The sequence below is a fragment of the Nerophis ophidion genome, linkage group LG22 (assembly GCF_033978795.1).
Source record: "Nerophis ophidion isolate RoL-2023_Sa linkage group LG22, RoL_Noph_v1.0, whole genome shotgun sequence".
NCBI lineage: Eukaryota > Metazoa > Chordata > Actinopteri > Syngnathiformes > Syngnathidae > Nerophis > Nerophis ophidion.
The window spans coordinates 34,358,199-34,384,743 of record NC_084632.1 but is presented as its reverse complement, the minus strand read 5'-3'; the positions used below and the strand labels follow the sequence as shown (position 1 = coordinate 34,384,743).

The 26,545-nt window shown below is 38.7% G+C and overlaps 1 protein-coding gene and 1 long non-coding RNA gene across 2 annotated transcripts in view; both read left to right on the top strand.

Annotated features, from left to right (window-relative positions):
• The window catches only part of LOC133540816 (uncharacterized), a 322,729-nt gene that overhangs the window by 265,194 nt on the left and 30,990 nt on the right, over positions 1-26,545 (top strand). The gene's annotated exons all lie outside the window — the stretch shown is intronic.
• Positions 1-26,545, top strand: part of LOC133540812 (solute carrier family 22 member 23) — a 64,381-nt gene that overhangs the window by 11,766 nt on the left and 26,070 nt on the right. Inside the window, 2 exon segments of the mRNA XM_061883764.1 lie at positions 2,652-2,806; positions 23,432-23,618. Of these exon segments, the coding sequence (XP_061739748.1) occupies positions 2,652-2,806; positions 23,432-23,618 (342 nt within the window).

The window sequence follows — 26,545 nt, the reverse complement described above, 5'->3', positions numbered from 1 at the left end:
TTTGTCGCTACATCTGTAAATGCAAGTTAAAACTATGCTATGCAAAGCCAAACCCATTTATCAACAACACCCAGAAATGTCGCCGGCTTTGCTGGCCCATTTGTTTCTACAGTAGAAAAACTGGCAGCTAAGTTGCTAGAATAAAAAAAAAATACCTGTACTGTTTTTCCATTAACACTATAATATTGTAAAAACCAGTATAAATTTAATAGTAAAATTATTTTTCCGTAAAAAACAAAAAACAAAACAGTTGTACTGTTTTTATATTTACCTTAAAATGTTGTAGGAAATAAAAAAACACAATTTTACAGTAACATTTTGTAAATGTAACGTTTTTACTGTAAAATCGACAGTTTACTAAAAACAATTTATTTATCTAATAATGAAATCCATTATTCTCTGTTCCAAGCGACCCTCTGATGAACGCCATAACTGCGATGTGGCCCTCAATGAAAACCAGTTGACTAATCAACTATTAAAATAATCAGTTACAGTCCTGTTAAATAGGCGTATTTTTGGACTAATCAAAACATTTCACGACTGGTCGTAGTCAAATGCAAAACAGCAAGGAACCGTGACATGTTTTATCAATAATATATTTATAAATATATGTATTATTTTTATGATTATTATTACGAAAACAATTTAAAGTGAAAGTGTGATGTGGCAAAAGACACCTGTAATTGAAATCTTGTAATGTCTGGCATTGTTTTTTACAGTGAACTACCAACACTGTATAACCACTGAATAGAGAGGTTTTAAACCAAGGCCTTGACCGTTAATAAACTACTAAAACATTTTTTTTCCCTTTTTCTAAAACAGATCAAAGTGTCAAGTATGTTCACAATTAAATTATTGAATTTGATATTTGTGAAAACAACACAATAAATACATACAATGCCTGGTCCATGCCTGATTGACCGCAAACATAATGTTCAAGAGTTTAAAGGGGAACATTATCACAATTTCAGAAGGGTTAAAACCAATAAAAATCAGTTCCCAATGGCTTATTTTATTTTTTGAAGTTTTTTTAAAAATTTTACCTATCCCGGAATATCCCTAAAAAAAGCTTTAAAGTGTCTGATTTTCGCTATCTGTGAAGCCATCGTCCATTTTCCTGTGACGTCATCCAGTGATGCCAATAATGATAGCACAGCAAGATATAGCGACATTAGCTCGGATTCAGACTCGGATTTCAGCGGCTTAAGCGTGTCAACAGATTATGCATGTATTGAAACGGATGGTTGGAGTATGGAGGCAGATAGCGAAAACGAAATTGAAGAAGAAACTGAAGCTTTTGAGCGAATAGCTATTGACGCTATTCGGCCATGTTTGCCTTAGCATCTTGTGACACTGGAGCAACTTAAATCCGTCGATTGGTAAGTGTTTGTTTGGCATTAAATGTGGGTGGAGGGAAACGCTGGATGTAAATATAGTTTCAAATGTACATATAGCTAGCCTAGATAGCATGTTAGCATCGATTAGCTGGCAGTCATGCCGCAACCAAATATGTCTGATTAGCAGATAAGTCAAGAACACCAACAAAACTCACCTTTGTGATTTAGTTGACTTTATTGTTGGAAATGCATCTGCAGGTTATCCATACATCTCTGTGCCATGTCTGCCTTAGCATCGCCGGTAAAATATGCAGACACTCTGGCACATACAATGGGGGTCTGGCGGCAGATTTCTTTGACTTTATTGTTGGAAATGCATTAGCTTTGAGTGTCGCAGGATATCCACACAATCTTGCCATCTCTGTAGTAGCATAGCTTTCGTCGATAAAGTGTGCGGAACAAAAGACTGACCATTTCGTCGGCTTTCCCCACACCCCTCGTATTTTGAAAAAAATTCGTCCAATTTCTTGCCACTTTCACATCTTTGGGTCAGTGGTGCAACTTGAATCCATCCCTGTTAGTGTTGTTACACCCTCCAACAACACACCGACGAGGCATGATGTCTCCAAGGTTCCAGAAAATAGTCGAAAAAACGGAAAATAACAGAGCTGAGACGCGGTGTTTGTAATGTGTTTGAGAAAATGGCGGCTTTATTACCTAGGTGACGTCAGACTCCGAGAGCGATAAATAGAAAGGCGTTTAATTCGCCAAAATTCACCCATTTAGAGTTAGGAAATCAGTTAAAAAAATATATAGTCTTTTTTCTGCAACATTAGGGTATATATTGACACTTACATAGGTCTGGTGATAATGTTCCCCTTTAAAGTTGAGAATTATAATACAAAAATGTAAGTTGGTCAAGCTTGGTAGTTTTCAGTTAATTGGAAAATTGCTGTTTATTTTGGGTTGAAATCATTTATCATCATAACATTGTATTAGACAGCAAAAAATGAGTTTCTTAATAAATTGAAGTCAACCTTTAAGTCAGATCATTGTATTGTATGTTTCATTGAGGGAAACCAACCTGCCTCCCTCGTGGGAAAAAAAGCGTTTGCATTGTGTTATGGATCAGTAACCCTGGAAACTATGTAAAGACATTTTCAGGGCACCAGGGCTTTGCGCTAACCTGCTGTACTGACCCAATGACCCCCTTAAACCAGAGAGGCAACAATGGCAACAATGCTCTTGTTCAGCTGACTGACTTCTATTCTCAATTTGAAACTCTTTGTCTTTCTTCTTCTCTCTGATTCGAAGGTTTGGTCGACAGCCAGTGTTGATTCTCTCTGTGCTCTTCATGCTGGTGTTTGGTTTGAGTGTTGCCTTCTCTGTAAACGTCACCATGTTCAGCACCTTGCGCTTTTTTGAGGGTTTCTGCTTGGCGGGCCTCGCTCTCTCTCTCTACGTGCTAAGTAAGTACACGCCTCACACCTGTCTGCTTCTCTGCTTTCTTACAATTCCTTGTCCATTTCCCCTCTCTGCTTGTGTTTAATTATATGTACATGTATAGAAAATACAAAAAGACAAAGGTTATATCTTTAAGTTATTTTAATATGTTGTTTGTTTTACCATGCAAAAGTTAAATGTCACTTATTTCAGGGAGTGAAACCCATATTTTTTATTGACTCATTGCACTATGAGCTTTCATGAATATGCAGAATATATGCTGATTATCAGTACGGCAATAAAAGTTTGAGAACCATCCATCCATTTTGTACCGTTTATTCCCTTTAAGGTCGCGGGGGCGCTGGTGCCTATTGGGTATTCCAACTAGGGCTGGGCGATATAGCCTTTTTTTAATATCTCGATATTTTTAGGCCATGTCACGATACACAATATATAGCTCGATATTTTGCCTTAGCCTTGAATTAACACTTGATGCATATAATCACACCAGTATGATGATTCTGTGTCTACATTAAAACATTCTTGTTCAAACTGCATGAATATATGCTCATTTTTAAACTTTCACACAGAGAGGGAAATCACAACTAAGTCAATTGACCAAAACTGTGTTTATTAAACAGAAACAATTCAAAACAGAAAGTGCAAGATTGTCAGAGGCATTTTCAAACAAGATATTAGTGCACTTTTGTGAATGATGTCACTAAGATGACATATGAAAAACAACACTAAATTAAAGTGCCCTTTTTGTACAGAACACCACTACAATTGTTTAAAACAAATAAAGTGCACTTTTGTGCATGATGTCACACTAGATATTTCAATAACTGTCAAATAAAAATGAGCTGCATAATAGGAAATCAAATCGCTATGTGGTAGATTACTGCGGATGTTATCTCTTATGTTGTTGACTATTTTTTTCATCCGGTGTTGATGTGGAAATGGTTGCCTCTGCATTTTGTTGGTGTGGCGCCGAATGGAAATGTTGACATGCAGAGTAAGCACTCTTCATTCTCTAGCAGGAGACTTTTCAAATGATGCTACATATTAGCAGTAATGATACTTTTTGTAGCAACGCTTTTGCCCCACACTCGACAAATTACGGTTGTCTGTTCAACATATTCCCACTTGAAGCCAAACCACCGCCAGATGATGGACCCCCTGCTGTTTTTCTTGGGAATTAATTCTTCCTTCATTTGTTACCAGATTCGCACCTTCTTTCTCTCGTATTACCACTCACACCAGAGCTAACGTTACCCATGTTGCTACCTCTCTGCTCCGCCAGGGCGTATACGTATGTGACGTATGTAAGAAGGTGCGATTGCTGTCTGTGAGAAGGAGAGACAACAAAGAGTGGGAAGAACCTGTAGTGTAATGCCAGCAGCTAAAAGCAACTGCGTGAGAACGTACACTCGAATATCACAATAAAGTCATTTTCTATATAGCACAGAGACAAACCCGCGATATATCCAGTATATCGATATATCGCCCAGCCCTAGTTGCAACAAGACAATGATCCTAATCAGAATTTCTTTCGGAATGGATGAAGTAAGATAATATTAAGCTATATTAGGCTAAAAGCTAGATATCTGTCAGGAAACCAACCTTACAAAAGAACTCTACCAATTCTGCCCAAAAAAATGGTCATAAAAATAAAAGAGATGTTTACATAAAAGGGTCCGGTCGAGGTGAAACTTCCTCAGTGACATTTAACATACAGTACAGGCCAAAAGTTTGGACACACCTTCTCATCCAACGCGTTTTCTTTGTTTGCATGACTATTTACATTGTAGATAGTGCGTCTGCCTCACAATACGAAGGTCCTGCAGTCCTGGGTTCAAATCCAGGCTCGGGATCTTTCTGTGTGGAGTTTGCATGTTCTCCCCGTGAATGCGTGGGTTCCCTCCGGGTACTCCGGCTTCCTCCCACTTCCAAAGACATGCACCTGGGGATAGGTTGATTGGCAACACTAAAATTGGCCCTAGTGTGTGAATGTGAGTGTGAATGGTGTCTGTCTATCTGTGTTGGCCCTGCGATGAGGTGGCGACTTGTCCAGGGTGTACCCCGCCTTCCGCCCGATTGTAGCTGAGATAGGCGCCAGCGGCCCCCGCGACCCCAAAAAAGGGAATAAGCGGTAGAAAATGGATGGATGGATAGTTACTGAAGGCATCAAAACTATGAACGAACACGTGACACATGGGGAGGGCGTGGCACAGTTGAGAGTTCGGCTGTGCCAGCAACCTAAGGGTTCCTGGTTCAATCCCTACCTTCTACCATCCTAGTCACGTCCGTTGTGTCCTTGAGCCAGACACTTCACCCTTGCTCCTGATGGGTCCTGGTTAGCGCCTTGCATGGCAGCTCCCACCATCAGTGTGTGAATGTGTATGTGAATGGGTGAATGTGGAAATAGTGTCAGGGCGCTTTGAGTTCCTTAAAAAGATAGAAAAGCGCTATACAAGTACAACCCATTTACCATTTACCATGTGGAGTTATGTACTTAACATACAAAGTTGAAAAAACTGAAAACGTGTTTTATATTCCAGTTTCTTCAAAATAGCCAAAATTGCTCTGATTACTGCTTTGCACACACATGGCATTCTCTCCATTAACTGCAAGAGGTAGTCACCTGAAATGGTTTTCACTTCACAGGTGTGCTTGAAGCTCATCGAGAGAATGCCAAGATTGTATATAGAAAACATGTTTTCAGTTATTTCACCTTTTTTTTTGTTAAGTACATAACTTCACATGAGTTCATTCATAATTTTGATGCCTTCAGTGACAATCTACAATGTAAATAGTCATGAAAATAAAGAAGATGCTTTGAATGAGAAGGTGTGTCCAAACTTTTGGACACACCTTTTAATAATTGTGACTCTATGCAATTAAAAAATACATTAATACATGTGCGCCTAAATAAATAATAAAACACTAATGATTAATTTTGTATGCTCAAGGCATCCTGCAAAAAGAACGGTTTAATAGAGAGCCCAAAATGAATATGGTATTAATGCCCATGATGAGTAAAGTTTATGTAAACTAATTGCGACTTCTGAGGGATATTTATGCTTTTTAATCAAAAGACAGCTCAAAAGGATTTGCCTTTTTCTACAGCAGCTGTTGTCACAGCATGTACAGTGCATTCCATGGCTGACCTACATTTATGACAACAAAACACATTAAAACCCGCAGAAACCAAATCAACTTATCCTCTGCTGGTGTACAGCCAAAAACAAAGCCAAACTCAATTCCTTTGTGTCACATTTGTTATACACAATAAATACCTAAAGTCAGTGCAATTTTGGTATTGTACTGCACGAGTTCTGTGTAGTGATCCTACCACAGTTTAATTGTAATGACAGGTTTGTTATGAGTTCAGTGTTGGCCATTACTTGCCCAAATAAAGGAGCACATTCCTTTTAGCAAACTGAGGAGTTTCTACATTTGCTGTGACTAAGATCACAATATGTTACTGTGGAAGTATTAACTGCATCGAGTTGGTTCTGTACTCTCCTGGATTGTTTTACATATAATAGAGTGGAAAAAAAAGTAATGACGCCATGTAAATGTTGGAAGAATAAGTAAATGATAAATGGGTTGTACTTGTGTAGCGCTTTTCTACCTTCAGGGTACTCAAAGCGCTTTAACACTACTTCCACATTTACCCAATTACACACACATTCACACACTGATGGAGGGAGCTGCCATGCAAGGCGTTAACCAGCACCCATCAGGAGCAAGGGTAAAGTGTCTTGCTCAGGACACAACGTACGTGACGGGGTTGGTACTAGGTAGTGCTGCTGATTCCAATACCGATCACCCATGAGTGAGATCGGCCGATACCAATACCGATACTGATACATGTATTGACTGTCATTTTTTAAAATTAATTAATGGTGAGTGCTACAGTTTAACAATATCAACACAATTCTTTCCCCCCCTGTTTACCTGTATGTCATCTTTTTTGTAAGGGGCGCTGGAAGCCGGCAGACCCATCAGCGATCTTGTTCTGTCTCCCTGTAATGTTTGTCTGATCTTGAATGGGATTGTGCTGAAAATTGTAATTTTCCTGAAGGAACTCTCCTGACGGAATAAATAAAGTACTATCTAATCTAATCTAACAGTATTTAAACTAGCTTCTCATTTTCCTCCATCACAATTGTTTGAGAAAAACTAAGTCAATAGTTTCCTGAGTTTGTTAACATAAACAAAACATACCGTATTTCCTTGAATTGCCTCCGGGGCGCTAATTAATTTAAAACCTCTTCTCACTCCTGCGCTTACCAAAGGCATGCGGTAAAAGTAAGCATGCGCTAATTTTTTTCAAACCGCTTCTCACTCCGGAACTTACCAAAGGCATGCAGTAAAAATTTGAGTGTGATGTAAGTTTGGACCTTAAATCCTACTGAATAGATCTTAATCTTCTTCCATTTATCCATCCATCCATCCATTTTCTACCGCTTATTCCCTTTCGGGGTCGCGGGGGGCGCTTTATGCGATTTCAAATTACCGGTATTGAAATCAGCTTCCTTTATTTTGAAAATGATGACAGGGGAAGTGTCACTCGTGACGTCACAAGTTTGACCAGGCGGTAATACTAAGCATCCGTTAATATTTTTGCGAAGCGAGTTTGACCCGGCAGTAATTTAAGGCAGGAGCATACTATATGCCCTGTGGAAATTCAAGGAAATACGTTATACTGTATCCAGTACAGGCCAAAAGTTTGGACACACCTTCTCATTTCTGTGTTTTCTGGATTTTCATGACTATTTACATTGTAGATTGTCACTGAAGGCATCAAAACTACAATACCTGTGAGGTGAAAACCATTTCAGGTGATTACCTCTAGAAGCTTATCGAGAGAACGCCAAGAGTGTGCAAAGCAGTGATCAGAGCAAAGGGTGGTTATTTTGAAGAAACTAGAATATAAAACATGTTTTCAGTTATTTCACCTTTGTATGTTAAGTACATAACTCCACATGTGAAGTGAAGTGAAGTGAATTATATTTATATAGCGCTTTTCTCTAGTGACTCAAAGCGCTTTACATGGTGAAACCCAATATCTAAGTTACATTTAAACCAGTGTGGGTGGCACTGGGAGCAGGTGGGTAAAGTGTCTTGCCCAAGGACACAACGGCAGTGACTAGGATGGCGAAAGCGGGAATCGAACCTGCAACCCTCAAGTTGCTGGCACGGCCACTCTACATGTGTTCATTCATAGTTGTGAGGCCTTCAGTGACAATCTACAATGTAAATAGTCTTGACAATAACGAAAACATATTGAATGAGAAGGTGTGTCCAAACATTTGGCCTGTACTGTGTATATTGAGAAAACAAAAATATCAACCTAATCACTGATACTACATTTAGTATCGACACTACCAATTTATATAGATTGATCAACCATCATCTTACGCGTCATGTACTGAGTGAGAACGCTGACACACCAGCAATTGTTGTTATATTATCCTCTCTCTATTGGTCTAGACCAGGGGTGCCCATTACGTCGATCGCAATCGACTGCTCGATCTCGGAGGGTGTGTCAGTCGATCTCAAGCCAGGCATTAAAAAATATACATAAAAATGAGCAATCATCAATCATACCAAGACTTCACTTTCGTCAGTTGTTTGACATTCTCGGCACCCGAGGATCTTGTGAGATGACGCTGGCTGCTGCAAGCTCATATTTAAGAAAGAAATCACTAACAGGGCGGACGCAGAGAAACACATTTTATTTCTAGAGACTCCGTACCTACTGTCAAAACTCTAAAGACCGACTGCACAGTTCCTGTCTTCACCATAAAAGACCTGTTTCATCCTGCCTGTGCTAACAAAATAAGAGTCTCAGAAAGCTAGCGTGCACAAGCTAGCAAGCTACGGAGTTTGATGCCAATGTATTTCTCCCCCGCCCTCACTTGCTTGCCCACCCGCACACTCACTGACGTCACTCACCTGCTGCCAGACATTAAAGGGCCACACACATATGCTACTCTCATAACAAAGTGTTTAAAAACGAGTATGCAAGTTGGACAAATGAGATGCCAAATCCAACCACTTTCATGTGGTATTGGACAGAAAGGAGGACTTTTTTTTTTCCTCCATTTGAAAATGCGGACGTTATCAGCACCACTGTCTAATTCCAATCAATGCAAGTCATCAGAATCAAATACACCAACTTATATTCTTGTCTTCATGAAAGAAAGGAATCTATGTGTGTTAAACATGCTTGTATTATCATTAAACACCATTAACTTGTTAACAAAAATGTCTCTTTCATAAATAAATAAATATAAATTATAAATAGCAATGAGGTAGATCTCCTCGACTTGGTCAATTGAAAAGTAGCTCGCCTGCAGAAAAAGTGTGAGCGCCCCTGGTCTAGACTCTTACTTACAGTATCTACGCGTTAATGACTTGTCAATATCCGCTTATTTTCTGCAATTTTTTCTTAGTTTAAAGCTAGCTGAAAAGTTAGAATTGTTGCTTCTGACTTGCTCTTGGTGTGCCTCGTCCTCCAGAGATAAGGTTTTTGATAGTGACACTTCAGATACTAAGAAATGTTGTTTATTTGCCACATTGGAGTTGCTTATTATTTATATTAGGTCCACACTCACATAATTAGCTGATAGCCATGGCACTAACAATAAATACAGTTTCAGCCAGATGCTTTATGATGAGAATTGAAAAGCATTATTCGGCTATGGCAATCACATACTTTTGATACTGATAGGTTGCTAATCGATTGGCACATCCAAGGCCGGCTTAATACACAGGCTTACCAGGGCTGATCCTCAGTGGCACCAACCCAATCGGGGTCCCCCGGTTTTGATGGTGGAATTCAATGATTGGTGTTCATAGCTGTCAATCACAGACAGCTCTGCTTCGTGTAAAGATTGTGTACTCCTTGGCTGGATGTTGAAACTTGGGACCCAGGGTTTGTTAAGGGGGGCCCCCCACCCTTAAGTTAAGGCAGTCCTGGGCACATCCCTATATAGCAGTAGTGTGTATAATCTGCTGTAAAACCTGTACATTCACATGACCATTCCACTTACAGTAGTATTGTAAACATCTTCTTTTTTACACACCTTTATTTTGTTTGTCCATTTTAAATGTGTACACAATTAGAGCGTTGTTAATGTGCAAACAAAGGCTTTCTGTCGGCTTCCAACAGAATATGAAACAAGTCTTTGTGTTGTGTAAAGAAAAAAAAACAGTCTTCTTAAAGCTGTGTATTTGCTTAACATAATATCAGGGATGCACGATAATGGAAATTTGAACCAATAACGATTAACCAATATGTATTTGTGTATATTGTATTTTACATAAGATTTTCTGAGATTAAATTATTTAACTGTGCAGTGTGCACACTTTTGCCCAAAATGTACATACTTTAACAAAAACATAACAAATCCATTGTAAGGATAAGGTCAACTGATATTTTTTTTTACAAAATTAACTATAATTTGAGTACAAATACACTTCCTACTATAATTCTGACCTGTCCAAACAACTAGAATCATTACTTAAAGTAAATGCTTTTTGGAATGTATTCTTCCTCAACTTTTCAATTATTTCATTAATATGAATGAAATAAGTTTATTTCGGTCATATAATCAATCAAATCAAATCAAATCAATCAACCATTGTGTGTGATCAGTTTTACAGTACATGTTATATGTATACAATAATGCACATTTACACACGAAAGAAAAGAAAAATAATGACCAAAAAAGGAATAGGCTGAAGCCAAAGCTTATATTTGCCTATCCTATACCTTCACAGAAAATTAGATTGCCTGGAACATCAACATAAAAAAATAAATAAATCAAAAATCAATGGGATGAAAGTAATTGTGACTATATTACATAATTTTCAATTATTTCCCCTTTCAATGTTTTCTTAAACCTTACCAAAGAAGTGCATGTCTTCAGCTCATCACTGGGCTTGTTCCACCATTTAACTCCTAAAACTGTAATACATTTGTATTTTATATTTGTTCTCGCTTTACCTATTTCAAAAATCGATATCCCCCGTAAATTATAGTTTTCTCCTCTTAAATGAAATAGCCTGAGAATACAAGCTGGAAGGCTGTTGTTTTTTACTCGAAACATAATTTCCATTGTTTTTAAAAACACAATGTCTGAAAATTTTAATACATTTGAACTCATAAATAATGGATTGGTATGTTCATAGTAGCACGCTTTGTGTATTATTCTAATGACCCTTTTTTGAAGTTTTATTATTGGGTCTATGTTTGTTTTATAAACATTTCCCCAAATTTCAACACAATACGTTAAATATGGAAAAATAAAACAATAATACAACATATGCAGGCATGTCTTATTAAGCATGTGTCTTACTTTATAAAGAATAGCAATAGATTTGGATATTTTTCCTTTTATATATTCAATATGCGGTTTCCAACACAGTTTATGATCAATTATTATTCCCAAGAATTTCGTTTCATATACTCTATCAATTTCCACATGATTTAACTTTAATTTTGCTTCACAATTTGTCCTTGCACCACTAAACACCATAAATTTAGTTTTCTTATCATTCAATGATAACTTATTAATATCAAACCATTTTTTTAGTTGAATTAACTCAACTTCCATTATCTTCAACACTTCCTTCAAGTCTTCTCCTGAACAATATACATTTGAATCATCTGCAAACATAATACATTTCAATTTATTAGATACTGAACAAATATCATTTAGGTAGAGTATAAATAACTTAGGTCCCAATACCGAGCCTTGTGGAACACCACAAGTTACCCTTCTTGGCTGTGATTTAATTTTATTAATTTCCACATATTGATATCTGTTACTTAAATAACTACTTAACCACTGTTGCGAAACACCTCTTATGCCATATTTTTCCAATTTCTGCAGAAGTAAGGAATGATCGATTGTGTCAAAAGCTTTACATAAGTCAATAAATACTCCAACGGTGTGTTGCTTTTTTTCTATTGCAGTAGCTATGTTTTCTACAAAGTCAATCACCGCTAGAGACGTAGATCGATTACTCCTGAAGCCATACTGATGGTCATTCAATAGCTCATGTTTGTCAATAAACTTATCAAGTCTATTTACAAATAATTTCTCAAGAATTTTTGCAAATTGAGGTAGTAAGGACACAGGTCTGTAATTTGAGACCATATGTTTATCACCATTTTTATAAATTGGAATAACTTTTGCGATTTTCATTTTGTCAGGAATAGACAACAAGCATTTGAAATATTTTGATTAATATTTCATAAAATGAAAACAAATGTAGTTAACAACATCACTAAAAGAAGTGGAGTCCCATCTCTTGTGTGTTGACAAAAATAAAATAAATGCAATTCTATGACAGTAATAAAGTAAGTAAAAAAGTGAGTAAAAAAAATAAAAGTGCCTGCCACTTAGAAAGGCAACATTCAATACTACGGTGAGTTCAATAACCGCCAAAATGAGTAGGACAAAACGATGTTCTAAATACTGTCATCACTGAAGCATACACACAAACATATTAAACAGTGGGCTTTCTAACAATTCCAAAGATTTGTTTCATGTTTGTCCTCAAACAAAAAACATACTAAAACAAAAAAAATATTTACAAAAAAGTGCGACCCCGAAAATGTACTGTGGGACCCCATTTTTATGATTTGATTGATTTAAATGATCTTTTTCCATTTTCAATACTTTTTAAAAAATGCTCTTGAGAGCTACTACGGCGGCAGTAAAGGGCCGCATGACGCTCGAGAGCCGCGGGTTGCTGACCCCCGAGCTAGACTAATTACAAATACCGACTGTGACGGCCTTCCTGCCATCCGTGTGTGGGTTGCAATGCCGCATCATAGCAGGTTTGACCCACGTTTATTATTCCAATACAACTGAGGTTTTCTTGCCTGTCTGTCACGCCAATTGCTAGCGCGCCGGCTGTTCCTGCTGGTCGCGGCGGCGCACCTTTCGATGGCCGGGGGTTGCGTCTGTTGCGGGGACTCATCTTTGCTCGGGTCTCTCTTGTCGCTTTTGTGGTCGTTGTTTTTCCTCTCCTTCTTCTGCTACGATCGTTCCGCCCTCGCCCCTCTTATGCTGCAGCACAAGATGCAGGGATTGAGCACAGGTGTGTCGTGTACGCACCTGACTCTGATTGCAGCTGCAGCGCCGCTCCGAGTGCGTCACGCCTCTCCATGCCCGCCTCCTGGCCTCCATCTTGGTCAGGACCGCTGCTCCTCTCAGCCCGCTGTTGGCTCGTCGGCTTTGTCTCTCCACACCGAAAAGCAACGTTTATTAAATATCAGTAGTAATTGTAAAAAATATGAATTTTAAATCACTCTTCTTTTATATTTTTTGTATAAAAAATGTAACTGAGCAAGTTGCAAACAGTCCCTTCAAAGGGGTCATATAAATATATATTTTTTTGACATTTAAAACATTTTCTCGTGGTGGTTTATCCAAAATGTTGTATTGACTTAGTTTTACAGACCATCTTTAAGGCCCTTTTAGACTGTCTGTCAAGAATGCAATGTTTTTTGGGCTGTCTTTTTTACGTGCCTCCACTTCGACGGTGTCTTCTCCCCGCCAGCCATGTTGTAGTTTTTAGCGCTTCCAGATATAAATTTGAAATATATGCTACTTTGTAGAAATGGCAACAGCGGAGGATTTGAGCATGTCTGTGCATGTCAAGCCAGGCTGCCTTGCAGCAAGAGGATAGAGAAAAAAAGGAACTTATTGACTGCAGCTGGATAAAAATGGCAGACTTGTGCACATCTGTTCAGGTAAACCTCTACCATATATGGAGATATCCACTTACCTAACGAAGGCAAAATATGTCACTAAAGACTCAAAATCTGAACGTTTGGTTTGAAGCAAGTTTGGAAGAAGGAAAGATTGTTTTATAAACATCTCCGCCATGCCTCCATGGTTTGTTTTTAAATTTGCGAGACTTATGGGGATCCCAAATGCACAAAAAAAAAACAGGCACAAACAGTTGGTTTTGCATAACAGGACCCCTTTAAGTTAAAACTGAACATGAGCTACAATTTAGAAAAACAGAATCCCCTTTTACAACGCCGTTAAAATGCCCATCTTTTTCAGACACTGGTCTTTGCGTACTACACCAACACGTAATGTCACTGATGCAGAATAGTATTAGAGCCACAAAAGAGTCTGTAATGTCGAGACACATTTCTCCCACCGTGCATGTGTTTTTATACATCACACATCAAAGTACCTAACTGTAGGAAGCAGTCCCAGTTACAGCAAAATCCCCCTTTGTGTTCTGTGTAAAAGGCACAGCCAATAAATGCTGAATCTGTTGTATTTGTACAAGAGAGTTTACAGAAAGTGGTTCTGCCTTTAGGTCCGCCAAAGAACAACAAACACAAAGAGGCTGTGTCTCAAATCCAATAAATCCCTTTGTACATTTCAACATGTACACTGCGTTCTTTGTCCCTCCGTCCATCTATCCACTTTCTACTGTTTGTCCCACTTTAACGGCTTGAATTTTGACAATGTCGTTCTGTCAAAAATATATTTCTCCCATTTAGTGGCAATGTTGATCGAAATATTTACCAGCGCTTTCTTCTTCTTTTCACTACTTTTCTTTAATACAGGTTGCTCCTCGGTCGCCATTATTTAAAGTCAGCCAATCCTGTTACACTACTTAACTAAGATGGCAATTACTGATGTCCATTTTGGCAGTTTTCGAGTGTAAAATTTGGGTACTATCAGCACACTGCATTTTGTCGTACTTCACAGTGTGAAAAAACTTATGCACTGAAAATGCTAAGTCTAATAAGTGTGGAAGTGCTCTAAGTGTCAGCTAGTTGTTGTCAAAGATGGGTTGGATCAGGGGACCCCAAACTTTTTGACCCAGGGGCAGCATTGGGTTAAAACAATTTGGCTTATTTTTTTGTGATAGAGTGATTGGAGCACATACTTGTTGGTCACAAAAAACATTCATGAAATGTGGTTCTTTTATGAATTTATTACGGGCCTACTGAAAATGTGACCAAATCTGCTGGGTCAAAAGCAGAGGTGGGTAGAGTAGCCAGAAATTGTACTCAAGTAAGAGTACTGTTACTTTAGAGATGTATTACTCAAGTAAAAGTAAGGAGTAGTCACCCAAATATGTACTTGAGTAAAAGTAAAAAGTGTGTTGTGAAAAAACTACTAAAGTACTGAGTAACTGATGAGTAACCTGTTTGTTTAATGATTACGGCAACAAATAATGCACAAAAACATAAAAATAGCAATGAGCAAATTCATAGCCAGGAATATATGTTAAGCAACTAAAACAATAATATATATTAAATAATAATACATTAAAATAAAAAAATTAAGGCAAATTGAGCCACAATAACTTAACAGCACGATAGGCTCAGTAGGCATTCATCGATTGATTGATTGATTGAATCTTGTATTATTAGATTGCACAGTACAGTACATATTCCGTACAATTGACCACTAAATGGTAACACCCCAATAACTTTTTAACGTTAATCAATTACTTAATAAATGACGAAGTCGAGGTGATCCATCTCATATATACATACACACACATATCATATATATATATGTGTATATATATATATATGTATATATATATATATATACACATATATATATATATATATATATATATATATATATATATATACAGTATATATATATATATATATACAGTATATAATTTATAGTTATTTACTTTGCCGTTTTTGTTGACATGTTAAAGATGTTTTAATGAATATACATGCATGTTTAACATATAGATTCCTATCTTTCATGAAGACAAGAATATAAGTTGGTGTATTACCTGATTCTGATGACTTGTATTGATTGGAATCAGACAGTATAGTGCTGATAATGTCCACATTTTCAAATGGAGGAGAAAAAAAGTTCCTCTTTTCTGTCTAATACCACATGAAAGTCGTTGGTTTTTGGCATCTTATTTGTCCAGCTTCCATATTCGTTTTTATCCACTTTACAAGAAATACATTGGCAGCAAACTCCGTAGCTTGCTCGCTTGTTTGCTCTGGCTTTCGGAGACTCTTCTTTTTTTAACGCAGGCGCGATGGAGCGGCACTTTTATTGTGAAGACAGGAACTGTGCGATCAATCTTTAGGCTTTTGACGGGAAGTACGGTTGAAATAAAAACTGTCTTTTTTCCTTTACACTTTTGATTGATTGATTGAAACTTGTATTAGTAGATTGCACAGTACAGTACATATTCCTTCCAATTGACCACTAAATGGTAACACCCCAATAAGTTTTTCAACTTTTTTAGGTCGGATTCGATATGTGACGGTCACGTGACTGCCTGGTTTTGTTTGATTGGTCCAACGTCACCAGTGACTGCATTTGATTGGTGAAAGGCAGGCATGCGTAGTTCCTACTTTGAATGTGTGTCTGACAAAATCAAAACAAACAAAGCGTGCATTAACAGATCGATTAAAAAAAAAAAAGTAGCGAGCTGAATGTAGATAAATGGAGCGGAGTAAAAGTAGCGTTTCTTCTCTATAAATATACTCAAGTAAAAGTAAAAGTATGTTGCATAAAAACTACTCTTAGAAGTACAATTTATCCCAAAAGTTACTCAAGTAGATGTAACGAAGTAAATGTAGCGCGTTACTACCCACCTCTGGTCAAAAGTATACGTACAGCAATGTTAATATTTGGTTAAATGTCCCTTGGCAAGTTTCACTGCAATAAGGTGCTTTTGGTAGCCACCCACATGCTTTTGGCAAACTTCTGGTTGAATTTTTGACCACTCATCTTTTGTGAACAATGCTGAAGAAAGAAGACCATGTCAGAAAACCAATAAATCTAGCTGAACTGCACAAATTCTGTCAAAAATTCAACCAGAAGCTTGCCGGAAGCTTGTGGATGGCTACCAAAAGCTCCTTATTGCAGTAAAACTTGCCAAGGGGACATGTAACCACAACATACTTTTGACCCATCAGATTTGGTAACATTTTCAGTAGACCCATCATAAATTCATAAAAGAACCAAACTTCATGAATGTTTTTTGTGACCAACAAGTATGTGCTCCAATCACTCTATCACAAAAAAAATAAGAGTTGTAGAAATGATTGAAAACTCAAGACAACCAACTTTTGACCATGACTGTGTATATACATACATACATACATACATACATACATACATACATACATACAGGTATATACTGTATATATCCATCCATGTTCTACAGCTTATCCTTTTGCGGTGTCGCGGAGGTGCTGGAGCCTATCTCAGCTGAATTCAGGCGTAGGGCGGGGTACACCCTGGACAAGTCGCCACCTCATCACAGGGCCAACACAGTTTGACAACATTCACACTCACCTTCACACTGTAGAGCCTGTTTAGTGTTGCCTATCAACCTATCCCCAGATGCATGTCTTTGGAGGTGGTAGGAAGCCGGAGTACCCAGAGGGAACCCAAACTCCCTACAGAAAGATCCCAAACTCAGGACCTCCGTATTGTGAGGCACATGCACTAACCCCTGTATCACCATGCTGCCCTGCTCTTGTTTTACCCTCTCTGTTAAATGCACTGAAAATGATAAGTCTAATAAGTGCAAAAGTGTGATAAGTGTTTTTCAGCTAGTTGTCGTCAAAGATGGATTGTACCATACAGTATGTCGACATCTCTCGCCTTCTGCATCTGCTTTGAGTGTCGCAGGATATCCACAATTTCTTGCCATCTCTGTCGTAGCATAGCTGTCGTCAGTAAAGTGTGCGGAACAAACAAGGGACTTTAGCATCTTTTGGCCACTGGTGCAACTTGAATCCGTCTCTGTTCGTTTTGTTACACCCTCCGACAACACACCGACGAGGCATGATGTCTCCAGGGTACGGGAAACGGAAAATAACAGAGCTGATTTGACTTGGTGCGTGTAACAAGATGAAAAATGGCGGATTGCTTCATGTTTTGACGTCACAGGCTATCAATTGAAAGGCGTTTAAATCGCCAAATTCACCCTTTTAGAGTTCGGAAATCGGTTAAAAAACATATGGTCTTTTTTCTGCAACATCAAGGTATATATTGACGCTTACATACAGTAGGTCTGGTGATAATGTTCCCCTTTAACTCCCCTTTCTTTAACGACAGTTTTTGTTGTCTGTTCAAGTGGCTAAGACAATGACAAAGACCCTGGTAATGAATGAGGGGGAGATGACCAAAGACGGTTGGTAGATGTGGGGGTTGGGAACTTAGAGTCTGAGCCACCTTAGAAGCTGTAAGTTAAGGCTGCTTTATAGCAACAGGCCTTCTCCCTTGCCTCCAAATCCTCCAGCGTCGCATGACGTGCACTTTGCTAAAAATATGTGCACCTGCGACGAAGGAAGCCAACAAGATAAATAGTGTCATGGTTAGGGGCGGTGAGATAATCAGCACAAGGAGGACCCTTCTCCAACTCGGTCAGAACAAAAGAACTACGTGTGTGTTTGCATTTTTTTTTGGGCTGTGTGAGTGCAATATCCCAGTTGAGTTTGCAGCAGAGAAAACCTCCACAGGGAGTTGGGGATTGTTTTTTGTTTTGTGAGGTCGGTGTAAAGTACATTTGATGTCTCTTGTGTGCGTCATGCTCAGTCTGATATGTAACCGATCTTTCCAAGATGTGAAACAACCGTATCTGTTACACCACAGAGGCAGGGTAACAAAGCGAAATGAATAGCACGTGCATTCTCACAAACAATTTACATTTTATAGTCTTTCATAGGAAAAATAGCCCTAACCCTCAGTATGTTCAGTAATAATAAAACAAAAAGGTTAGATGACATTGAAGTATTGCTCACTCAGCAATGATAGTAAGTAATACGAGCATATTATGAATAGTTGTGAAGTCCGCAATAATTTAGCAAAATCATTTAACATCTAATAAGAGTGGAACGGGTCTTATACAGCTCATGTATGAATATACTATGCTATTGTGTAGCGATATACAATTTTTTTGCGTAAAATTCTGAAAGGTGTTTTGTTCATCAATAAACAGAAATACAATTGCAGGTAAATGGCTTACAGCTGTGATTCTCAAACTGTTGTACAAGTACCACTAGTGGTATGTGGGCTTCATCTAGTGCAGGGGTCTGCAACCTTTACCACTCAAAGAGCCATTTTGACCCGTTTCACAAAATAAAGAAAACAATGGGAGCCGCAAAACTCTTTTGAAATTTAAAATGAAATAACAAAGCGTACAAAGTTTTCTTTTGCTTTGTGATATGTATAAACCAGGGTTTTATTTGAATGCCGCTTGAAAACACCACATTTGCCAACCTTCCCAAATTTACCGGGAGACTCCCGTACTCCAGAGCGACTATATTCTCTCACAGGTCTGCTAATTTGCACCCAAACAACAATAATATGGGCGTGGTATGATGGCAATGCGTATAGCGCCCTCTACAAACGTAACAAACAGCTTACCAGCCCATTCACATGTTGTGTGAGGATTCTGCAGACACACGTAAGTGACTGCAAAGCATACTTGTTCAACAGCCATACAGGTTACACTGAGAGTTGTGATATAAACAACTTTAACACTGACTAATATGCGCCACACTGTGAACCCACACCAAACAAGAATGACAAACACATTTCGGGAGGACATCCACAATGTAGGACAACATGAACACAACCACTCCCCCCCCCAACCCTGCCCACCTTAACCGACGCACGGAGGGGTGGTGGGGTGGGGGGTGTCACCGACGTCCCACTGGGTCATTTTTGTCACCGATGTCCCACTGGGTGTGAGTTTTCCTTGCCCTTATGTGGGCCTACCGAGGATGTCGTGGTGGTTTGTGCAGCCCTTTGAGACACTAGTGATTTAGGGCTATATAAGTAAACATTGATTGATTGATTGATATAATGTAGCACGGAAGAGTTAGGGATGCATTTGATTTTGGGTATTTGTTCTGTTGTGTTTATGTTGTCCTACAGTGTGGATGTTCTCGCAAAATGTGTTTGTCATTCTTGTTTGGTGTGGGTTCACAGTGTGGCGCATATTAGTAAGAGTGTTAAAGTTGTTTATATCCCAACCCTCAGTGTAACCTGTATGGCTGTTGAACAAGTATGCCTTGTAGTTGCCAACGCGATGTGTCAGCAGCCGCACACTAGATATGAGCGGCCGGCACTCAGATAGCATGGTATAAAAGCAGACGCGACAACATTGACGAGAGGACGTTTAAGGCATTGCCATCCCGGCACGCCCTCATCATTGTTGTCCAGGTGAAAATCTGAGATTTTGTTATCCTGGGGAGATTTCTGGGAGAGGCACTGAAATCTGGAAAACTTCCTGGAAAATGGGGGGGGGTCGGCAAGTAGGACTTGATGGGGCACCTGGAACCCCTTTTGAAAATTCCTAGCGCCAACACTAGAACTACTTAATTTTTCAACCCAGCTCAGTTTACACCTTCAAGGACTTTGAGATAGGCGCCAGCGCCCCCCGCGACCCCAAAAGGGAATAAGCGGTAGAAAATGGATGGATGGAAGAGTCTAGAAAGCTATGACTGCTTTGTTTGTGGATCGGTTTGTAATGTTTGTGTTTATCTGTAAAAACCCAGCGAACATCATGTAGTCAAGCCTCGAGTCATGCACTCGCAGAGATTAACCGCCCCCAGTTTGACACCCTGGATAATCACGGATAACCAATCTAAGGCCATCTCAGCTTCAGTTTTGTCTATAAAAATGTGATCCATTACCTCCCTGCTTGGCACTCAGCATCAAGGGTTGGAATTGGGGGTTAAATCACCACATGATTCCTGGGCGTGGCCACCGCTGCTGCTCACTGCCCCCCTGTGGGGATGGGTCAAATGCAGAGGATAATTTCACCGCACATAGTGTGTGTGTGACAATTATTGGCACTTTAATTTTAACTTAACTTTATGTGGAGGCTGGTACGGATTAAAGAAGTGATCAATACAAATACTGTGAAAGTTCCTAAAATTAAATGAGCAGAACAAACACAAAGTCGTCATAGCAGATCACAATCAATTAGCGTATTTACAAACAAAGCCTTCTAATATGGCAATGGATTGTGGGAAATGGCTAAAAAATCCGCAGCCAAGTATATGATGCGCAGTACCATTTTCAAATTTCCGCAGGTCTTGAACGAAAGAAACTATTCCAATGTTTGTAATTTGGGCTTATGAGTCACATATAGGTTGATTTGATAGTCATAGGGACTATGTCACAGCAGCACCATGCCGACTGGGCATCGAAGAGTGAGCATGTTTTTTTTACAGAGCAAGCAGAAAAGGGTTTTTGACCCTTTGATTACATGTTTTGTCATGTTTGTTGACTTTGTGTTGTGTTTTGCTTGATCATAAAAAAAAAAGAAAAGCCAATCCAAGAGGGAGGGCAGGGCGTCTGGAATGTAAACAAGACCGACGTTCATATGTTATTAATATTCAGTGTTTTATTGCTCATAGCTAATATTGTTAATCCCACATTCTATATTTTCATGTACATTCTGGGTATTTTATTCAGTAAAAACTGTAACATTGCAGTTCGTTTTTTTATGGTGGTCTGTCAGAACGGTTTAGCTATCAATCAGTCATTTCTGTGAATTTTAACCATATTTACGGCATCTTAAGAATGTTTTTAACCAATGCCCAGCAACATCCTCATGTTTAAAGCACATACTACATCAGATTGCATGGTCTGATGTAGTAATGCTACATAAGCAGCGTCTTTGCTGTTTGCAAGACCTGTGTCATGACTACAAACTTGACACCTGGTTCTGAAACAGTAGTGCAGGGGTCCCCAAACTTTTTGACTCGGGGGCCGGATTGGGTTAAAACAATTTGCCTGGGGGCCGTGCTGTATATATATATATATATATATATATATATATATATATATATATATATATATATATATATATATATACATATATGAAACGGTTCTGTAGAGATGAAGTAGTCTTGTGATTTTTCCCACACATACATATTGCGCACTACCACGGTATAGAGCACTATTCTCTGGACAATCCAATTAAGATATATATATATATATATATATATATATATATATATATATATGTATGTAGGTGTGGGAAAAATCACAAGACTACTTCATCTCTACAGAGCTGTTTCATGAGGGGTTCCCTCAATCATTAGGAGATTTTAATGGAAGCATTCACATACAATGGTTTATATAGGGCACAGAGTGGGTGGGTACAGGCAGGCGTAGGGTGTGGTGATTGGCTCATGTGTTACCTAGGAGGTGTTTCCGTCTGTGGCGGCATGTTGAAATGATTTCACTGCGCTTGTTGAGGGATGATAGATCTGGAATATATATAATAAACAGTTTCTCTTTTAAGCATAGGTTGCATCTAAAGGAGGCGTTTAGAAACCAGACTTTGCGGAATTCTACAGAACTCAGCAAACACATTTGGAACCTCAAAGACAATAATGTTGAATATTCAATAACATGGCAAATTCTTGCATCCAGCACACCTTACAACAGTGGTAATAAAAGATGCAACCTATGCTTAAAAGAGAAACTGTTTATTATATATCATCCAGATCTATCATCCCTCAACAAGCGCAGTGAAATCATTTCAACATGCCGCCACAGACGGAAACACCTCCTAGGTAACACATGAGCCAATCACCACACCCTACGCCTGCCTGTACCCACCCACTCTGTGCCCTATATAAACCATTGTATGTGAATGCTTCCATTAAAATCTCCTGATGATTGAGGGAACCCCTCATGAAACAGCTCTGTAGAGATGAAGTAGTCTTGTGATTTTTCCCACACCTACATATTGCGCTCTACCACGGTATCGAGCACTATTCTCTGGATAATCCAATCAAGACATATATATATATATATATATATATAGATACATTTGTCGCGCACTAATTGACTGAAAGAGAGCGCACTTGCCGCTAATGATGTCACATTATCGATGAGAAGATGCATTTTTTGACAATGTGATTTGCCTGACTGGCTAGGAAACACAGAGAGTAACAAGAGTAAAATGGATTAGAAAGGACAGATTTAATAAAAATTTAAATAAAAAATAAAATTAAATAACTTTATCTTTTTTTAACTTGGGACTTACAGCGGGCCAGATTTTGGACGCTGGCTGGCCGTATCCGGCCCTCAGGCCGTAGTTTGGGGACCCCTTCTGTAGTGTGTCTTAAGTTTGAAAACAATGCATGTGTCTGCACTGAATTTTTCGACACTGGATTTCACTAAAATTGAAAATAATGTATTTTCACATACAAAATTTTAAACAAGCATTTTCTCACAAAAGTTCAATGCAATTGACAACATCATTTCAGTTTATAATGCAGCTGGGATAGTATCCAGCCCTCCTGCAACCCCGACAGGGACAAGCGGCAGGAAATGGATGGACGGAAGGAATTTCAGTTCATTCATTCCACAGACTGACAAACACAAGTCTGCCAAATCTGAGCAAGACTGTTTGAGAACAACGACAGCCATCAACCAAAGCATCTTTGCAACATTTTTCTATTAACTATAAAACTTTAAGGGTCTCTCGGTACTATGTCTTTCAATGCATTTTGAGCTCAATCCATAAAGGCCCATTATGTTTTTTCTTCTTTTTCTACATGACTGTAATCGTCACAATTTCTGAGAATGTTTTTTCTTCTGGCTGTCTCTTTATTTCAGGGGTTGAGCTTTGTCTTCCTGGCTGGCGTTTCTCCATGACCATGGTGGCCAGTTTCCTGATGGTGGGCGGGCAGCTACTGATGCCAGGGGTGGCCGCTTTGTGCCGCAACTGGCCAAATCGGGATGACTGGCAGGTCCTGCAGATTGTAATAATAAGCCCCTTTGTGTTGATGCTGCCCTACGTTTGGTGAGTTCACTGAACCAGCTTGTACCTCACACACATTACATACTGTACTACACAGCCTCTTTGAGCACAAGATAGTATTTCTGCTATACAGTAACCTATTCTTTTTACTTCACTTGCTTCAGAAACACATTTTGTTGCAGTGGGATATCTACTAATATCAAAAAGCAACAGGCGTAGTATTGTGTGTAAAGTATGTGCATCAAGTGAAGAGGTCCAAGGTCCCTAATACCATTTATAGTGATTTTATAGGTTTGGAATAGTTATATCTGAATAATTAAAGACAGTGTTTGGTTGAACATTTCACACCAAGTGCTATTTTTTGGTTTTAACAAGTACAAAAAGTATCTAATGAAACAATAATGGCAGGAAGACAAGGACTCTGTGGGATAATTAAGCTTAATATGCTGTATTTCTGTACAATAAACCGCACAGGTATATAAGCCACACCCACTAAATAGTAGAAGAAAAAAATACGTTTTCGTATATTACCCGCCACGGACTATAAGCCGCAGATTTATACCGGTACATTGTAAAATGAGATGTTAACATAGAAATATTTTGTAAATGTTTATTTACGTACTTCAATTGTTTCCACACAGTGTCTGTAACATTGCAGTGAACGGCTACTCAAACAAAACAGAAAAAGCCATTGATGTTTTTATTCATTCTTTATTAGATGAATAAGTAGTTCTTCTTTTTTGATAGGGTCTTCTTCCTTGCACTTTGTGAACAATTAAGTTTGAACAGTTTCTTAAAGTGGATCATTTTAGTACATGGTTTGATTTCTTTGCTTAACCCATTTCATAATTTAGCCATTGGCAAAGAAAAATCAATAGATTAGCCACACCTTTGTATAAGCCGCAGGGTTCAAAGCATGGGAAAAAAGTAGCGACTTATAGTCCGGAAAACACGGTACGCTATAAAAGTAAGTACAAAAATATTAGACCTCAGTAGAAGACACTTGAGGACGACGAGAAGAAGATACAATGTTCACAGTTCTTGACAAGGATGAACAATCGAGCATCGTTCTGCCATAGCGCCTTTCAGCACCAGTAATTGGGAAGAGGCTGCCAGGTTGGTCCATTGCAAAAAAATTTCTTGAAGCATCACCTAATAATTTCACGACAAGCTCAAACCACATAATTGATAAACTTTAACATATATAGTTATTTTGTGCTGGTATGTGCCGTATTTTCCGGACCATAGGGCGCACCGGATTATAAGGCGTACTGCCGATGAACGGTCTATTTTCGATCTTTTTTTCATATATACACTCACCGGATCATATTTGTGATTTTTTTCTCTCAACGGAAAATACTTCCTTGTGGTCTACATAACATGTAATGGTGTTTTTTTGGTCAAAATGTTGCATAGATTATGTTTTACGGATCATCTTCAAACCGCTTTCTGACAGTCGCTTCCAGATGCGCCGTTTTGTAGGTGGTCGTATTTACATGTTATTTATTTACGTCTTATTTACTACTTTGTTGTAACAGTGTAGCGTGCAAGGACGGGAGTGGAAGAAGGCTCAAAAGATGGAGCTAACAGTTTTAATGACATTCAGACTTTACTTAAATCAATAACGGAGCAGCATTTCCTCATCCGTAAACAACAACAAGGCAACAAATATGTCCCGTGAAAAACCGTCAGACCGTAACTCCCTAATAACTAAAGATCCTTGGGTGAAAAATGTAAATTCGCTATACCGGTATGTTTTAGCGCTTTCATTGCGAGTTTGCTGACAGATATAAGTCAGAACTTTACACTACTTTATATTAAAAATAGCAACAGCAGAGGATGAATGTCCCATAAAAAGAAGTTAGAAAAAAAGAAGAAGCTTATCTAGTACATTTGTCGGCACGTACTACAAAGGCGCTCAATTTTTCTGGAATCATGCAGATCCCAAATACAGATCAGCAGGTACCAGACGGCAAGAAAAGTTGCTCTTGCATAATATTGTGAAACAAAACGCCAGATAATATGTCTTACCTCATACACACACCATAATAATAATCATATGTTTAATGCGCCGACAATCCATCAAGCAGTGCGGCTTCATAGCTTACCAAAGTCGTACTAAAACATTTTGATAGATTTTTGAGCGCCTTGTGTATTTTCTATATTTTAAATGGAATATATAAAATGTTGGTGTTGTTTACTTGAGTCATATTGCCATCATATTGCAGTCCAAATGTATCTCTTATGTTTGACTGTCATCTACAGGTCACACTTATCATTACACCATGTACCAAATAAAATTGCTTCGAGGTCGGTAAGCAAAACCAGAATTACTCCGTACATTAGGCGCACCGGGTTATAAAACGCACTGTCGAGTTTTGAGTAAAAGAAAGGATTTTAAATGCGGCTTACAGTCTGGAAAATACGGTAGTCGTATCTTGTCCTTTTTGTAGTCAAGGTGGTTTGTAGACATGTCCAGCAAATTGTATTGAAACAATCTCATCTTTGGGTTATTTAGGGATAGTTGTAAAGAAAAATTTTTCGGTTTGGAATTAAATTTCTTGATGGGTTTTGTTACTATTAACGTAAATGGTGAATGGGTTATAATTGTACCTTGAAGGTACTCAAAGCGCTTTGACACTATTCACACACTGATGGCGGGAGCTACCATACAAGGCCCTAACCACCATCAGTGGCAAGGGTGAAGTGTCTTGGTCAAGGACACAACGGACGTGACCAGGGTGGCGGAAGACGGGGGATCGAACCAGGAACCCTCAGGTTGCTGGCACGGCTGCTCTCCCAACCGAGCCACGCCGTGACGTAGTTTCTGTCATTTGGGTTTTGCAAAGTAAGCCTACATAACATGCGTCACTCACCAATTTGTGGATCCCCAGAACATTGTTGCATTCAAATATAACTACAACACACTCACTTCTGTTAATGCTGCAATGCTTGAAATGCCTTGCTTG